The sequence below is a fragment of the Lonchura striata genome, chromosome 1A (genome assembly GCF_050655825.1).
Source record: "Lonchura striata isolate lonStrDom1 chromosome 1A, ASM5065582v1, whole genome shotgun sequence".
NCBI lineage: Eukaryota > Metazoa > Chordata > Aves > Passeriformes > Estrildidae > Lonchura > Lonchura striata.
This window is the reverse complement of record NC_140741.1, coordinates 65,774,229-65,793,652: the sequence shown is the minus strand read 5'-3', so window position 1 is coordinate 65,793,652 and position 19,424 is coordinate 65,774,229. Positions and strand designations below refer to the sequence as shown.

At 39.4% G+C, this 19,424-nt stretch overlaps 1 protein-coding gene across 2 annotated transcripts in view; it reads right to left on the bottom strand.

The window, feature by feature from the left end:
- LOC110469766 (guanine nucleotide-binding protein G(i) subunit alpha-1) overlaps positions 1-12,088 on the bottom strand; it is a 33,405-nt gene extending 21,317 nt beyond the window's left edge. For both annotated transcript variants that reach the window (XM_021528835.4, XM_085568372.1), the window contains exon 1: positions 11,654-12,088. In XM_021528835.4, coding sequence (XP_021384510.1) covers positions 11,654-11,771 — 118 coding nt within the window. In that variant the 5' untranslated portion in view covers positions 11,772-12,088. The remainder of the gene's footprint in view (positions 1-11,653) is intronic.
- Positions 12,089-19,424: the final 7,336 nt, after the last annotated feature.

The window sequence follows — 19,424 nt, the reverse complement described above, 5'->3', positions numbered from 1 at the left end:
TGTATACAATAAAAGAGTCAATCTATTATACATGAAACATAATTTTAGAAAATTGTTAAAGTAAAATGTAATCTCAAGAAGAAATAAAAGTATAAACTCATGGTAGCATCCTGTATGTTTATTCAGGTCTAGAGATCTAATAGACTGCTCTGTTACTAGACTGGTTTAGATTGTTACTAGAGCAAACACATAAGCAAGTGATAAAGACAGTGTTAATTAGTTTAGTATTGAAACAACAAGGAGAGAATATGGGTTTACATTCAATATAACCCCTGGAACCCAATGAATTCTAAAAATAAATCTTATAGTGAAACAAGGAGGGCACAGACTCCCATTTTGCAAACCTTAAGGTAATGTCTATTCACATCTTTAGAAGTATGAATTGAGTTTTGAGCTACTTGCAAACTTCAATTAGTGCTTCATATCTTTTTATGACAAAGTGTTATGAAGTGTTCTTTTTGCTTAGAATTTAATAATGTAATAAGCAAACACCTAGCAGAAATTACATGCAATTTTATGTACCACACAAAATTAAATGCATGCAGTTTTGAATACAAATTCTACCCAGCTCCTCAAAAACATTTCTATATTCCTTAGCTGTTTCAAATTACTAGCTGCTGCTACATAGTAGGAACCCTTTTATCATTATGCGCATCACTTATAACTGCACTGGGGAGTCATCACACTAAAGGAGAGCACCAGTACAATGCCAAGTGTCATATTTCAGAAACTTTGTGAAACATTCAAAAGGAAACATGGTATGCTGGAATTGAAGCTACTTTAAAAAGATGTATCTGCTCAAAATGTACAGGAGATCTCTTAAACACCAGTACCACTGCCTTAGACAGTGACAGTGCCGTTGTAGTTTTTCCTTCACTTAAGACAGAGGCCTAACTTCCTTCGTGCAAAGTGCCAAACCCAGCAAAACCATAACAAGCTGAGAATCAAAGGCTTAGAAATAAACTTCTCACTTATGCCAGAAATTAAATACACGTGCTAATGCACCTTTGGTGGTGAAAACCACTTGGTAATCACATTTGCTGCCTGACAACTACATGGCATATCACCAGCAGCTAAACATTTGTGGCTTCAGGTTTATCTAAGATGTCAATACTGACACCGGCTTGGTAAGATTTGCAGTTGGCTACTTAAATGTATCAAAGGCCAGCATTCACACAACTGTTATCTAAAATGCTTGGAAATCTCTTCAAAATTCAAAGCCCAAATACTTGTTTGTATTTTGAATGGAACTTCAATATAGCAATAAACTATGTCTGCTCTACAAAACTGAAGTAAGATTTCAATTTCCCACTTAAAAAAAATATCAGGGGGCTTTCTTCTTCCATACGAAGTAGTATGCTCAGAAACAATTACTACCTAATTTAAAATCATGGTATGAAAGAATATGAGTAAAGACTTTCTTGAACATGAGCTTCAGTGGTTGCTGTATGTAAGCCAATCTAGGAGATAAATGCTGACTGCTCCAACAGAAAGAACCAAGTCCTTTACTCTTACAATGTCCATCAAGAGAGTTACCATCAATTCCTGTCACAGAGTACAGCATCCTGATCCAGACTTTCAAATACACATCTAATAAACCTTCCAAAAATCCACAGTGCCTTGACATTGCTCTCCCCAGTGTGGCTGGCCTTCATGGCCTTTTACAGTGCACCATGCTATAAATACGGTGTGCAAAGATGGCAGGTTCAGAGACACCAGAGCAAACTTACTAAGCAGGCTATCATTAATCACAACCAAAAATGCTTTATAAAAAATTCTCCTCTGCAACAAAGGCATACTCTATGGAGGTTGTTCTGACAGAGAGATACAACAAAAGAACTTGGAATAACATACTGTCATTGCAGGCCCCACTTCCAATTCAAAACAACACTACTGTTGGTCTATCTACAGTTTTGACAGAACCTACTCTCCCAGCTACCTCATAACTATGCAACTTCACAGAGTTGGGACAATGAGAAAACTGTGTGCATTTCTAGCAAAACAGGAAAAAATATCTCTCATGTAAATCTCAGCTGATTTTATTCAAAGTTCAACTTGTTACATAACACCAAGGCATTCGTTGCAAATGTGATAAATGGGTACTGTCACAGTTTATACCAGGGATAATGCAATTACACTAAAAACTGTCCCATTATTGTAGAAACAAAGCAATAAACTTCAGTTCATGTAAATTTTCAGTATTCATCCCCACCTAACTTAAGAGTTTTTCATCCTGGAGCTCAAGGACTAAGATCTACAAAAATAAAGAGAATAAGCATATTGATAGTTGACCTAAATTCACTTCAGTGTCACCAACTCCACTAGAACTTGGATGGACTTTAAGGGACAGATTAAAATGCAAAAATATCCTAGATATCAGTGAATAATTTCTTTCAAATATAAATGTTTTCATAACTCCTATTTGTTTTTAAAGCAAGAAAGAAAACTTGGGAGCATAGTCCATCTTAATTTTTGTTATATGCACACGCATTTTGCACACAAAACTGCCCTGATGTAGGGTGAAAAGTACTTTTAAAATACAGCTCTTTTGGAGTTCTGTTGTTGTTTAAACAGAATTTGTATTTAACCGGTCTCATATTAAACTAAGACAGCTTTGAAGTATATAAAAATTTCAACCCCCTCCAAGACACAGTTGCACCCAATTATCCCAGAAGCAAAGACAAAGACCAACACCTACATAAACAGGCGTTGGGCTTCAAACAAGTATGTAATCAAGGCTGATCTAACCTAACCCCAAACACTTCTATGTTCCAGAACAGCAGATAAAGAAAATAATATATATAGACCCTCATCTAGAAATTAGATAACAGCTTTTGTTAGCCAACACTGCAGCCCAAAAGCATATTAGAAGGGATCCAAGTCAATGATTTAAGAGCTTTATGCTTAAGCATTTATATGCTTTAGAAAGAATATAACTGTTTTGCCAAGAGTTTACCAGATTTATTAAGGATATGCATAAAGCTGAGAAATCCACTTTCAAAAGGCTTCAAGAAAAATGTAATGCATCACAAATACAGTCAGCACTTCAGTGAGACTTCACAACTTATTTCACTTTCAACTTATTATTACTGTATAGAACATTACTAGCAGACATGAAATCAACAAGATTCAAAATAACATTTCTTTAAATAAAATCTATAAATACTCAGAAACAATTGTCTGGTTTACTCCTAATTTGTTTATTACAAGACCCATATCTCTAGTAATAGCAAGTTTTAAAATTGCATTCCAATACTGCATTCACACTGTATTCTATTTTAATATTACTATGACTTTACTGTTGCCTCCATTCTCTTCTCTACTGTTTGGAAACTGGGCTGGAAGTTCTTCACTACCACTACTTCTTCACTTCTTGCCCACTACCACCTTGCATTCTTCACCAAGAAGCGCTAAGTAGAAGAGGATTCTTCCAAGTCAAGCCTACAACCACAAAATAGAAGAGCATGAAGCACAGATCTGATGCTCCCTGGATTTGGAATGGAAAGAAACTCCTACCTCTAACTGGCAATCAGCACATTCCTTAATGGGGGCTGTCTCTATCTCCCATTGTAGCAAAGAAGTCTTAAAAAAGTGGGTTTTGAATAGAGTTTAACATGTGTACCAACTGGACCTTGTGGGTCCTGTAAATTTCACATTATTCCTAATCCAATTCTAATGTGAATTGTGACACAAATACAGCAATTGAAAGCATCCTATTCTGCATCCATTTTCCCCTCCACCTGCTACTCTGCATTTCCAGCACACATTTCTGCTCCTCATTATACTTTTAGTCAGGTCCTCCTCAGACCATTATGAAATACCAGTTGAATTGACCACTCTAGCAGCAAACTAAGTCTAATCAGGACAGCCAGTTTGACTACTCAACCAGCAAAAAAACTGAATTAAACATTTAAAAGTGACAGGGAGAGGGCAAAGCTATTCAGCAAGATGCTGCAAGAGCACTTTCCTTTTTAGCAAAGCAGAGCTTCAAGAATAGCACTGCTGCTTGTAAGACAACATCCACTGCTTATTTCCAGCATTCCAATACAGATTTAGAAAGTAGGCAAGAACCTCTTTAGTTTTATTGGAAACTATTTAAAACCCCCAGAGATTCAGAATGTCCTTACAACAGCGATCAATAAAAAAACTTGTAGTATGATTCAAACAACTACAACAGCTTCATCCATGTAAAAAACTCAAAGTCATATGCAAAAAATTATTTTATCAACTTATCAAAAGGAAGATGAAATTACAGATAGCCATTTGATTGTACCAGTAAATTCAATTCAAGAAACAGGTCATATTAAATTCTAGACTATTAATTATAAACCCACTTCACAGTTTCAACAGGAATTTTCATTACAGTACATTGATTACTTCTATAAAAACAATTGCTTAGAGCAATGATTGTTAAGACTTCCCATCCATTCTGGTTGCCCAGATATTGTTATATTTCACTAAAGATTTAATCAAGTACCTTTGCCAAGTATATTACTCACTACAAAGGCAACACTACATTTCTAATTAGAATATTTGAAAAAGTAATGAGGTACAGTCTATTTCAGAAGTTGAAGCACAGTATATATGAATGGTGTTGATTCCTTTAAATAAGTTGCTTCACAAAAAAAAAATTTCTAATTTTAGTATCAATTTTATAGGTACATACAATATTGACGTTTACATGTATTGGTAAGTATAAATACTGAGTACTCACGTAAGCATACATCTATATGTCAACACAGCAACTTGATTAACAAGTTGTTACCAAAACATTCAAGAGGTGGTCTTATTTAAAGCTTCAATGACCCTTCAATTACCAAAGCCAGAAAACCAATTTACTTGCCTATCAAATATTTAACAAGAATTTACTTGCTTATCACATATTTAACAATTCTCTTATTTAAAGAATTGGTTCTTAACTGTTTTATGTCAATTAGCCCCATCAGCTTAGATGCTGAAAGAATTATACCAAAAGTAACTTAAAAAAAACCCCAGAAATATGTTTCAAAGGAAGGGGTGGTCAGCAGTTGAACCAAAATGAAACAGAGTCAAAATTGGTGCATATGGGCATCTGTGACTCGAGGTGATACATGCGGCTCCATAGCTTTGCAAACTCTGGTAAAGCTGTGATGATGGGAAGTGTCTTCCAAAACCCCAACTCTAATACTTCTTACACCTGTACTGTAAAAGTACTATAAGCAGACATAAATATGGGTAGTTAGTCTAAAAAATCCTTTACTTCCCATCCATATTAAGAAATCTTGTTTTATCTTGTCTGCCCCTACTTAATGGTCAAGAATGTTTAGCATTAAGAGTTCAAATCTCTTATTGAAGAGGCATACAGTCCTGGTACACAAGTGTCCCAGCAAAACCAGTTTATTTTTGTCCTAATAGTCTCATTTCAAAACCTTAGTTATCCTTCCACTCAGAAATGTCACTATATTAATTCACTTAAAAAAACTGGACTTCTAGGAGTGAAAAGGTTTGAGTGAGAAAAATCCAAAGTTCAACTCTATATACCTTACCAACTTCAATACTTTGCAGATACAGAATCTCTCAGGTAAAGCCAACCACATTCCATTTACAGAATAATTGTGTAATTTACACAAAGCCTGAAGTAACAGTAGGGCACTGAGCAAACAAGGCAAATAAACAGAACAGCAAACTTAAGTAAAAGCTGGACAATGACTAAGATTCAGAATTGGAAGTTTTTATTAATACAGGTTCTCCTATACATGTCTTGGGAAAAAAACCCGCAAACTTTTAATAGCAAATTATCAAGCCAGTTAAGATCTTTATTTCAGTGTTTCCATGGCAATAAAAAAAAAAAAAAAAAAAAAAAAAGCAACCTCACACCTAACAGAACATCTTAAATACCTATCTTCTACATCCAGTTTTGCTGTACCACATTTGCCAGATAGCACGGTACAGGAAATGCTGCAGACATCCATCAGCTGAACAGCAAAACTGACTTGACTTCAGAATTTTATGCCCTCTGAGCCAGACTCATGGCTTGGTTTCAAATTATTTGGCCAGACTTTCAGATGTGCTGGCTACTTAATTATTCCTTCTCAGAGTACCAAAACAACTAAAGGGTAAAAGTGGCAGCAAAAGAACAACCCACTTTGGCAGTATGAGGATATAAATCACTACAGCCTAACCACAGCACAAAACTCCAAGTTTAATTTGTGCCAACACAACTATGCTGGGAGCTGCACTGTAAAGTCTAGTTCTGATGTGAGTTAAAAATAACTTCACAAAGGGGGCTAGCTGAAATACACAACAACTTTGGTAATATAATCCACAGGACAGAATAAACTGTCATATATGATAATGATGATACAATAAACTGTGCTGCAGAAAAAAGTAAGACACTAATTACATCATAGCTTATTACAAAATTTATGAGTGGCCTTGAAGTACCCCTGCTGCTAGGAGTGGACAGCTTATCAAGAAGTACCTTACTAGAGCTTCCAATTCAGAAAGAAAAGAACAACCAGCAGCAACTTTACACTGTTTTTGAATGAAAAGTTGAAAAAACAATTTCTCAAGCTTAAAATGCTTTCTAACTCTTAAAATATTTTAAAAAATCCTTACTATCTGGTACAATTTTTATGTATACATAACTAGACTTTTTAATCAAGATTTTATAAAAGTATACCACTGCTGGTATCACAAGATAGCACATAATGCAGTTTCTCTTTAACCCTTTCTAAAACAATAGGTACTGAAGTAAATTTTGTCTTAAGAATGCTAAAGAACTAAAATCATGATATAATCATAAACAGTGATTTTATAAAGTAACTTCCAGAAAGAAGAAATATAATAATGCAACAGAAGACCTGAAATCAATAAAGATAATTTGTACTGAAGTCTATGCATATTAACGACCGATATTATGATGTTGTGAACTTTTACACCAACATTCAAATAGATGGAGACAAGCATAAAAGAACTCACACTGCAGTAGTACAAACACAACCATAACTAAATGGGTAAGCTTTCTGCACATCCCTGAGCCTCATTTCGCAAAAGCAAGGGGGATTATCACACTACGAGAATCTAGTCACTCCACATAAGTAACATCCTGATTGGCAGAGTCCCATTGTACCATATGAAAATGCAAGAGAGCACCTAGTTCAGAGTTCCTGCTAAACCTAAGGAGGCAGGCAGGAATGGGGGGCGGGAGGGGGCAGGGGTGTTCACACTAACACAGACAACACCAACAAGCAGAAAAACAAACCCAAACATGAAACACTCAGGTGTCAGAAATCCGCTTTTAAATAAGGGGTACTTCATAAGCATCTGTAGATCTTATCTCTGAAGGCATGACAGGAAATACTTTGTTAGAAATGTTTTAGACTAGGCTGGCATAATTTACAAAGACAAGGTCAACAACTCTGAAATGTGCAATACTTGTTTGTGAGAATAAGGCTTTTTTGAGAGGTCTCAAGTTCAGATTCCTAAAGTCTTTCTTGTCTGCAAGTGTGGAAAAGTAATTTTATGGAGGAAAGGCAAGAAAAGTAATGGTACAAGCAAAGTAAACGCATTTTTTCAGTCCAATGTGCAACGGGGTATGGAAGAAACCAGGTACTGCCGAGCACTGTGAGGATCACACTGCTGAAAAGATGAGTATGCAGCAGGAGTCAGTTTGGCTGAGCAGACAGAAAAATACAGGTCTGGAACAAAAGAAAAGGAGACAGAAAAAGATGCCAGAGATGTGAAGAACTAGAAAATGAAATAGAATTGTTCTAGTTACCATCTTAAGGATCAGGAAGCTGCAATGGAAAAGATTAAATGCAGCACTGCCTGCTAAATGTCACTTATCTTTAAGAACATGACATGCACACACTCCAGTATGAATCACAAGGATCTATTCAGGAACAGAAAAGTGGCTCTGCTAGTCATGAGGACGAAGGTATCCACTGAACTTACATCTACAACTGTGATTATCCAGAAAGGAGACACACAATGACAGCTGTGACTTCCTGGATCCCAGAACCCACTCTGAAGAATGTTTAGGACATATCTATTGACTTTTTCATCCAAGATACAAAGAATCTCAACAGCAAATTTGCTATGCTAGGTGAAGGATGTGATAATTCAAAAGACAAAGTGTTAATCCTATAAACTCATGGTGCCAATTTGAATGTATTAATACAACCTGATGAGTTTAACCTCATACCAGAAGGCATTCTACTAAATGAGGTACTGCCCATTCTCCTGTAGTTGGCATAAATTCAGTCTTATGTGTTCCAGCTAATTCAACAGAAATGTGCTTGGGGATGCACACCTGACCAGGATCACATGTCTATTAATGCAGCCCACAGACTGGCCACTCAATCACCACCTCCCAACATGAGTAGAATTACATTCATTCTGCCAGCATCACTAGAACTTTTATTTGTTGAATATTACAAGTTAAGATGAGGAACCATGGAAGAAAAAAACCAACTTGAATCTACTACTTTCTCTTCCTGGAAGAAAGTAAAAAACAACTTGGATCTACTACTTTCTCTTCCTGGAAGTCAGCCAAAATCCAAACTGCTTTTTAAAAATCTTACACTAAGTATATGAGTTTATCTGTTAAAAAAAAAAAAGAAAATACAAGAGAAGAAAATATTACTTAAATTAGGACATAGAAGTTTAGGAACTGTCAACTTGTCACAAATAAACTGCTTAACAAAAAGTATATACTTTTGTAAGTTGAACTTTTAGCCAAAATACTACATTGCACTTATATTTTTTGTTCAGGTCTCATGAAATTTAAGTTAAACATTGATTGAAAATAGCATTAAAGTAAATAAGCTTGTTTATGTACTGGTTTTAAAAGATAAAATCATCAAATCCCATGTATAAACAAGTATTTTCCATCTGGCTTACCAACTACAAGGTCAAATTCAGCTTACTTCTAAGAATGATGGTTCTCAGAAATTTTCCAGGAAAGGCTCTGCTGCTCCTGGGGATAGCACATTGAAGTGCACAGAATCACAAGGTTAAAATAGCTATACATGAATAATGTTTAGAATCCAGTATTTTTATTCCTAATACCTGCATTCAAAATTTTAGGAAGTGATGAACCAATTTACATATATGACAAAAAACTCAGACAATCCAGTTCAATAGTATTTTGGGTAGATTAAATATATCTGCTTATTCCTAGAGACAGGACAACAAAATAGAAACTTAACAGGTATCAGTGATTTTGTTCACAGTGAGGGTTCAGGTACAGCAATGTCACATCTCTCTCAACTGAATCCCTACAATTTCCTGTTTTAGAAAAAAAAAAAACTTAGAAAAGCACATGATGGAGTAAATTAAGTTTCCAGTCTAGAAATCGATTAATTTTATGAACACATCTCCCCTCAATTGAGCATTCTAGCTCAAACTTCAGTAGGATTCTCTAATCACCAGGCAAAAATAGATTTTTTATATATGCTGGAATAAATCCAATTTAATGGGTCAACTATAATAATAATAATAGGTATACAGTTACATGACCTTTTTTTACATAAATAAGGTTGTTTCAGCTGCCACTCGCTCATTGCATTTGCCTGGCAGCAGACCACAATTTTTACTTTTCCTTTTATTTCAGTACCTTTTTAGCAGAACAAACCCATAAATAGATGTAGGAGTACAACCAAGTGGATGATAAACTATGACATGTGGGCTGAACAAGCAATTGGGAAAGTGAGTGGTGAGAAGAAAGTGACTCTAGTGGAAATAACTTTAAATACTTTTGCCACCAGATAAAGCATTCACATCACATTCAAGACACCTGACAGACTTGCAAGGAAGAGGAAGGCAAAAAACTTTCATTCCAAAACATGTGAAATAAATATCCATGGGTGCATGCACAAAGGCTCATCCAGAGTTCACTAAACATTTAGGCAATCATTGTTAAAACAATAATCCCAGCACTGGTCCCAGGAGAAGCCAGGCTGCCAGCCTTCACACCTCTTTTTAGCAGGGGAAAGGGAAATGCTAACCCAAGAGAACTGCTGCTCAGGGCACCCTGAGAACCCACATGCAATTTGACCATTTGTTCCATGCTCTTAGCTCTCCTGAGAGCCCAGCAGAAAGGCTTTCCAGCATCAGAAACAGAGAATTTATAAAAATTAAGCTCATAACATAGGACTTAGTACGTAAGAGCATTAAAATAGTGACAAAATCCATTCTTAAGTTTAAAGCATCTTTAAACAGATGTCATCCGTAGCCAAGAATTATGATAAAAATAGGAAAACAAGTACCAAACTACAGGCACTACAAGTTCCATACAGAACAGCAAGAAACTGAAAATTAATTTCAAATTCCTCGCCAGATGACACAAAGTTTTACTTTGCCACTTTTTAAAAAGGCAACAACATCTGCAGCATTGCTATTATCACATACAGGAAAAGCTTTCCACAAATAATCTGAGGATTCCAACGATGTTCAGGACTAGGCACAGTACCAGCCCAAAACTGAGCAGATTTAGGTTTCCACCAATAGGCTTCCACTTCCAATTCCTGGAGAACAATTCGAGCTTTTGTTTCTGGCTTACCTCGCAAGTTAAATTTTAAATCTAGAAAGTTATTTTAGGATCTTTGTTTTTCCCATTCTGGATTTGTTTCATTTCTTCATCTACAATAAATTTTTTGTCCCTTTCTGGAGCCATCTTAGAATTTAGCAACACAAAGTTAAGAGGTCTACTACGTTTGTAGAGCACTACGGGAGAGCAAAATCAATGTCAAGGAGAGTGAGATATTGTGCATCACTTAAAAAGTTTGCCTGAAACGGCACCTCTGAGAGAGAAGCTGCAACTCAGCAGCTATTTTAACTGGCTATTAGATCCAGTCTGGTTTAGCTATACAGAACATACTGCGAAACTTCCTACAACATTAATTCAATGCAAATCTTGCAGCACTCAGTTGTCTCCAACCTCCAGTAGTTTTAATCCTTAACAAATGTACTCTATTTAAAATTCTCACTTCCTATTTTCTTGTAATTTTAAAAATAACCTTTTCTTTACACACAAGAATATCTTAAAATACACAAAAAGGCAAGTTTCAAGAAGAAGAACACACGATGACAGTAAGTCATATTACACACGTAAGTAGCTCCATCAAGCTGGTATTTCCCGTTGTAAGATCCCAGAAACTGTTCCAAAAAAAAAAAATAAATAAAAAAAAAAAAAACCAAAACGAAAAAAAAACCCCACCCAAAAGTTAAATGGTGCTTTGCCTTCTTTTGACACTTTTTTATACTTTACGCTGCAGCAACAGTTCAGGAGTTGTTCGGGTCTACAAGAAAACATGAAGAGCAAATATCCCCCCAACGTAAGGTTTCCTTCCTTTCATCAGAGGAACAGAGACTGCAGGTCAGAAGTTTCAGGCGTTATCCCGTTCCTATGAAAGCCAGGGCCCGGGCAGCCCACGCCGCGCCGCTTCCCCGGGCGCTGCCTCTAATCCTTCCAGCAGCCGAGGCTCCACCTGCTCCAGGACGCTGCTGCCCCAAAACCTCTGAGGGGCCCCCAGCACGCACCCCGGGGTCCGAGGGCAGCACCGCCCCCCGCCCAGCCCGGAGGCTTCCTATGAAACCGTACCCTCGGCAGGCGAGGGAGCTCCGGGCAGCGGCCGCCTCAAGAGCAGCCTCCCCTCACGGCATCCCTTACCTAAGAGGAGCAGCTTGACCTCCCTGGCCGCCTTCTCGCCGTCCTCCCGCAGGTTCCTGTCGATCATCTTGCTCCTCTCCACCGCCGCCTTGTCCTCGGCGCTCAGCGTGCAGCCCATCTTGGCGCGGGGCTGTGCGGCTCCGCCGGGAGAAGCGAGGCAGGGAGCGGCGGGGCTCGGCGGCGGGGCGGCGCTGAGGAGGGAGGGGGACCGAGCGCTCCCCGCTCGCTCTCTGCTTCCCCCGCTCCCTCACCTGGGGCGCGGCGGCGTCGCGGGTACCGCGCGCCGGGCTCGGCTCAGGGCCGAGAGGGGAGGCCGGGCCGGGGGAGCGCGGAGCGGGGGCAGCGGCGCTGCGGACGGGCGGAGCGAGGCCGCGCTCCGGGGCCGCCGCTCCCGCCGCCGGCCCTGAGGCTGCTGCGCGCGCGGCACCGCCCCCGCCCCGCCGGAGGCGCGCGGCCGCGCGCGCGCCGCCCACGCCGGGAGGGGAGAGGGGAGGGGCGCGCGTGCACGGCGGGAAGAGCGGCGGGCGCGGCCGCGCGTGCGCACGGCGGCGGCGAGGCGTTTTGGGGCGGGGGGCGGAATGGGGGGGAGCGCTGCGGGAGCGGGGCTGGAAGCGGAGATGCAGCGGGAGCGGAACGGGAGCGGAACGGGAGCGGGGGTGGACCGGGGCTGAGAGCAGCGCGGCCCGTGACGCCCCCGCGCGCGTGCCCCAGGCAGTTGCTGGGGAGGAGCTCGAATTTAAACTGCTCGCGCGCGGGAGGTTCCATTGCTCGGCGGGGCGGGGGAGAGCCGGGCTGGGCTGTACCAATGGAGTACCCCGGGGGGGGAGGGGGTCGAGCTCCTCGTCCCCTCCCGCTCCGTCCCCTTGTCCCGCTCCGTCCCCTTGTCCCGCTCCGTCCCCCTGTCCTGCTCTGTCCCCCCGTCCTGCTGTTTGTGCTGCCGGGATGCAGCGAAGCACCTCGGGGTGTAGCCCCGCCGTTGCTGGCTGCTGGCAGTCGGCTCTCGGGCGGGCTCTTACCTGGACTCATCCGTCAGCTTTACCCCACAAACCCAAAGCCAAACGAGCTATCCCACCTCACGGCTCAAAGCTGCTCATCCCGCTCTCTTTCCTGATGGACCTTTCTTCATCCATGTATATGAGTATTTAAATGGGGGAGAGGGTGCCAGGAGGATGGAGCCGGGCTGTTCCCGGTGGTACCAAGCAGGAGGACGAGGGATAATAGGGAAATTGGTGCAGACATAGTTCTACCTGAACATGAGAGAGAGCTTCACTGTGCAGTGACCGGGCACTGGAACGGGTTGCCCAGAGAGCCTTCCCCACTGGAGATACTCCAGAACCATTTGGATGCCATCCCGGGCCATGTGCTCTGGGATGACCCTGCTAGAGCAGGGAGGTTGGAACAGATCCCCCCAGATCCCCCCTCCAGCCTGACCCACTCTGTAATTCTCTGTCCTAGCTCAGAACCCAGGCATGGGGCTGTCTGCACATCTGTGACCTGCCAGAGGTTGTTTTATGACTTGTTTTGCTCTTTATTATAAAAATCCGAAGGAAACTATGCAATGTTTATGAGTCTTTCCCCACCACACACATGTTGCTCTGTTTGGATTGCAAAAGAAAGATCCCGTTACCCGATAATAGGATCACAGAACAAATGGGGTCGAAGGGACCTTGGGATAATCCAGCTGAGCTGCGGTGCGACTGGGACCCACAACCCCATCTGGGGAGCACTGATAGGGTGAAGCAGTGATTTCACTGAAATTCCTGGATAGAACTCTGCACAACCGATAAAACTTTGTGAATCTCAGGATAAACTTTGGTCCAAACATAAGGCGCAAAAGCTGACAAGGTAAATCTGTTCAAATTAAGATTCATCATTCCAGTGAGTCCAGGATTTTTTATTTCTATAGAATCTCAAGAACTTCTGCCCCCAGAATGAGCTCAAAAAGAGCAGCATTTTACAGCACAGAAGGTGTTTTAGCATTAGAGTGCAAAAACTTTAAGTCAGACTCAGCTATTACTATACTTAGCAAATTAAAAAGCTTTTTTCCTGTAAAACTCAATGGAAAAGTTGTAGTAGCAAACGTTCTATTTTTATTGGATGTGTCAGATTTTCTTCTTTGCAGGGGTCTTTGAGTGCTGACAATGAATAAACCATAAGTAATGATGTAAAAAATGAAGTAGATAACACTCAAACGATAACTTAAATATTTTTCTCATCTTCTGATTGGTAGGCATACTTTCAGTCCTAGTAAAGGATGTTATAGAATTCTTTCTTAAAGAACATCAGTTCTCAAGATTTTATTAGACCTCAGAGACATTTTATTTGGTCATCTTCATTGTCCCACTGCTATGGAGAATGCCAGGGCACCTGAGAGGTGTTTGTTGCTTCTCTGCCCTCCTGAGTTGTTGAGGTGCTTAGTCCATTTTGTGTTCTCTTGGGCAGACTTCCACACTGGTACTGTGTGGGATAAAAGCTTTTACAAAACAATTCATGTCACTTATGGAAACCTAGTCTTGTTTTAGGGTTCCTGACCTCTCCTGTGGTAGAGGGAGCAATGTCAACTGCTGCTCAGGAAAGAACAGAGTTAGTGGAGATAAAAATTAATAAGTTTAGGGATATTTTTCTGATTTGGAAATCAAGGATAAAGAATGATTTCTGAGATAAACAACACGTGGTTAGGATATTTATAAGTGAAAGTACAGATTAAGGGATAAGAAAGTAGTAAACAGAGATTATGGTAGGTGGAAATAATGTGATAATGAGAGCGGCAGATGTTACAGAAATGGAGATACTACAAGTAGGACACCTCAACTTCACATGGATTTTGTTTCAATTAATCATGTGCATAGAGCACACATTTCTATACTTTTCACCAGGAGTATTTCTTAGGGTGTTCTCTCTGTCCTTTTTCCCCTTTAACACTGTCACTACATTCATAGGCAAAAAACATGAAACAGCCCCAAGTTCCTGTTCTTTTTATCACCCTGTATCTGGAAAACACAATTGTATGGTATGTCCTCTTCTGCACATATAACTTAGTCTTAAAAATAAAGGTTGACTTATCTTTTTAGTTCTATTTAACCCAAACCCACTTTATTTCATAATTAGGACTTTTCTACTACCTTTTCCTATTACAACCCTGTGGATAAATTTTACCTGATTGTACATGGACAATATTACAAAAAAACCAGTGCAACTCCTGAGCATTCTAACATGCATTCCTTTGAAATTTGAAGCCAATTGGTATAGATTTTTAATTTTTCAGAAGTGGAAATACTACATGGCCCAGGTTCACCAATATTTCCTTATGCAGTCTTTTTTGAAATAATAAGAGAGCTTTTCAACAGTTCAGCAATGTCAGTTGTTTACTTCTTATGCAGCAATGGTGCAGGGGATAAATTATTGTATTCTAGTTGCTTCACACACATAGCAGTTCTTAGGATCATGGAATAGCATAAACTCTTTTTACAGTGCCCAAGAGGGCTGAGGAATGATTGTGCTAGCTCTGTTGTGGCCAAGCAACTCCGTCTATTCAGAACAAAGGTTGTCAGTGCAGTGCTTTATAACAATGTCTTACATGGTGCTGTGGAGCAGTGCTGCCCTGAATCACTACCTGGAACAGCCACAGATCAGTACCTGATGTCTGAAAGGATTTCCTTCTAAGATAAAATAGTCTACTAGACAGTGAAAGAAGCTATAGTTAAGTAGATAAATCTAGTCTATATTTGGACAGTACACCCATGATCCCTGTGTTTTATTCCAAAACATAGGGAATGTGTAAGCTCTAACTCATTGATTAGCATTGCCTCACAGCAGTATGGTTATGTGAGACAGAGTATTTCATCCTTGTAGTTAGAACTGCACAGCTTCTACCTTCATCTGACAAATTGGGATATTGCTCAGGAGCTGTGTGTTTCATGGCCTCATTCCTGAGAGGCGATTATTCCAAGAGATTTTGTTGTTTTGCTTGGTTTAACAACAAATAGCTGTTGTTTGATATGACCTCCTTTTGAGTCTGCATTCACCAGCTCCTGGGCTCATTTTTCTGTAAGATTATCTTTAGCTGCTGCTGCTGCATGGACTTAATAGATAAATTTCTTGTGTTTGGTATGGAATGCACAGTGTTTTATGGAGATGATGATCAGCCTTAAGCCTTCTATTTTGCTCGTTTTCAGATTTTAATTTAAATTATCTAATTTAGTCATCTTATTTGCTCGTCTTTAACCAGACACAGTACACAAAAACATATATGAGAAATTGAATATAGTTGTTAACAAAAGAAACAGAGGAAAGTGGGTAAGAATTTTAATTTCTGCCTTTGAAAAAGTAAATAGAGCAAAGCAAAATTCTTTCTGAATAAAGCATGTAACTGTATGCATAATTATATCTCAATACCTGAACTGCAATATTTTTTAAGTTATTTAATTTCCTTTTGTGCTAAGAAAATATAATGTTCCCAAAGTATGATGCAAGGTATCTTCTTCCATACTGATTATTCCAACCCTTCTGCCATGAGCAGGGACACCTTCCACTAGACCAGGCTGCTCAAAGCCCCATCCAGCCTGACCTGGAGCACTTCCAGGGATGGGACATTCACACCTTCCCTGGGCATGTTGTTCCAGTGTTTCACTGCTCTCACAGTAAAGAATTTCTTTCTCATATTTAATCTAAACCTGCTCTCTGTCAGCTGGAATCCATTCACCCTTGTCCTGTCACTACATGCTCTTGAGGAAAGTCCCTCCCTCTCTGTCTTCCTTGTAGGCTCCCTTCAGCTGCTGAAAGGCCACAATGAGCTCACCCCAGAGCCTTCTCTTTTCCAGGCTGAACAAATCCAGTTCTCTCAGCATTTCCTCACAGGACCAGTGCTCCATCCATCCAGTCAACTTGGTATTCCTCCTCTGCAACTGATCCAGGAGGTCCATTGGTCTCCCTGTGCTGGGGACCCCAGACTGGGATGCAGTGCTTGCAGTGGGGCAGAATCCCCGCCTGGCCTGCTGCCCATGGTGCTCCAGACATCTCCCAGGACACAGCTGGCTTTCTGAATCTAAAACAACAGCTGTATTACACCATTTGAAACTTAAACAGATGAAAAAAATAATTAAACAGAGGAAATAGAAGCCCTCCATGTGAATTGAATGTCAAAGGCCCCTCTGCCCCACTGCTGAGTGTTCTGGCACAGTGCTTGCAGTCCACCTGTAAGAACCTCTGGATTACACTGTATGCATACACAACGCTGATTCTTCTCTCACGTTACTGTGATTAATTAATGGGTAGTGGATACTTTAGATATTAATTAGCTAGGATAATGTCCCTGTTCAGCAATGTCACTAATGACAGGGCAGAGCTCATGCAACACTCTGTGAAGGGCCTTTCTGACTAAGAGATTTTATATGCTTAATTCAAAATGAATTTTTTCTTGGAACCACAAAACAAGTTTGGCTTTAAATTTTCCCGATGCTTTAGATGAGCAATACTGAATTGATGAAGCTGTAGCTCAGTAGCATGCTAACACCCATAGTGCTTGTTAATATGGATGCAAATAATTATTGTCAGCACCTTGGGAGATTCCAAGGTGTATATTTTGTGCAGGAGGTGCTGTTGGCAGGGAGAGGAGACGTGCGCTGTGTATGCCAGTGAGTGCTATGCACATCCTAGTACTCACTGTTGCCTTGAAATAAACAGTGAGAATTCTGTTAATTTTAATGAAGGCAGTGTAATTACAATGCTGCGGGAAGAAAATCAGCTTTGTGTATGCACGCTGTGTAATCCAGAGGTCCTTGGAGGTGGACTGCGTGTTCTTTTGCTAGGAGAAGGCTGAGCAATGGGGAAGAGAGGAATTTGACTCTTCATTCATTCCATGTTAAGCTTTCCAAGAGACCAGGTTTTCAACAAATTGTGCAAATATCTAAGTTGATGATTGCAATGTTCAAAGCACTGTAGATAGGCCCTCTCCTAGAATATGACAGAACCAGATGTAAATGCTCAGCAAAGGAGATTTCTTTTTGTGCAGTTGGCATGTCTTTGAAATATTACCATCTTAGATTTAATTCTGAGTAGTTATAGCAGAAGAAACTACATAATCTACTGTCTGTTCTACCCCTGACCTGCAAATGAACTAATCACTGTACAGACTTCATAGTAAGAATAAACAAAGGAAAAACTCATTGAAAAATTGAGCTCTTTATTATGAAGATTGCATTAATCTATAAGAAAAAGAGAATTAAGATTGTATTAATCTATAAGAAGAAGAAACACACACACACACACACACACACACTGATAGTGTGTTTCCATAGTGCTAAGTGGCCAGCACAAAATCCAGAATTAGAATTTCAGGACATAATGTCTTTAGTTTATCCATAGCAGAAATGGATTATACCACAAAAAATCAGGTAAAGCTGTAATATTATGAAATACATGGCTTTTTGGGATGTGATCCAAGAGGTTACATTATGTTTTGTTCCTTTGTATGTATTAGTAAATTGAAATTATTTCCCAGTTAGTGTGAAACAGCACTGAAACACTAAGTGTTGTATTTGTAAATGTTATTGCGTGTTAATAAAAATTAGATACATAAATAGGTATATTCATGCACAATTGTCACGTTAGCAAAAATTAAATTCTGAAGTTGAAATAATTTAACTCCTGTAAACTCTTTTTTATAGTGTCTGTATCAATTTTGAATTGTAGGAAGTAAGCATCAGCATATATAAGCAAAACTATGAACCAGTATAATATTTCCTGTTACAATGCTAGGTATTCATAAATTGCTGTCTTTTTAATTTACTTTACAGTAATGTATATTTATTTAAGATTTGTACAAGTACAGTAAATGAAACAACTGCATAAGATGCTACACTAAATGAGATATTCAGGAAAATTGCTGCAGGAATGGTAAATTTTTATCTCACATAAGCACAAATTAGGACAATACAGCACCTTTTTGACTGTCATATCTAAGTGTCTTCACACAAGCTCTGAAAGGTAGCTCATAACAGTAGATACCTTGAATAGTCAGGGTTTTTTTACTGCATATTGAAATATTACTTATTATGATAAATTAATTATATAATGTATTAATACAAGCATTTAATTCCAGTTATAAATATAGTATAAATCCAGCAATTATTTTGCTAACAAAGCATATCAACAAACCACAGACCAGGACTGATTACTTACAGAAATTCAGAGAGTTTTCCAATTATTGCGATGTTAGAATAATTTGTAGGTAAAGTGTATTAATTGAAAAGAGTAGATTTTGACCATGTTATCCAATAAATATTATTTGTTTTGTTTCAAATGAAAGTTGAATGATATTTATGTGGAAATGAGAAGTGCTTCTTTAATACATAGTCCTTTTTATTTTTGCAAATCTTTATGTATGGACTATGGCAGTAGTCTTTCCATTTTAGAATGCTGAAGAACCATGAGTGCTGATGGATAAATACCAAGTAAAATAACTTTGAAATATTTATCAAAGTGGGTTTGTCCTTCTCCCTAGGCACAATGAGAGAGACCCTAATACTAGACCTTGGGATTTTTATTTTACAACTGTAAAAGATTCTCCTGATTACAAAAGATGAAGAAGAAACAAAATGCTAAAACTGCCTGCCTTCTTCTGTGATTGTTGTGAAGCAATGGCATGAAGGAAGGCCTTTGCTGTGGTTTTGTGTTTACATGCTTGCTGAATCTTCAAAATATTCCTCTTCATTCTCAGTCATACTAGGTCCCAGATGCAATCCAGACTTATATTTACACCTATACATTCTTT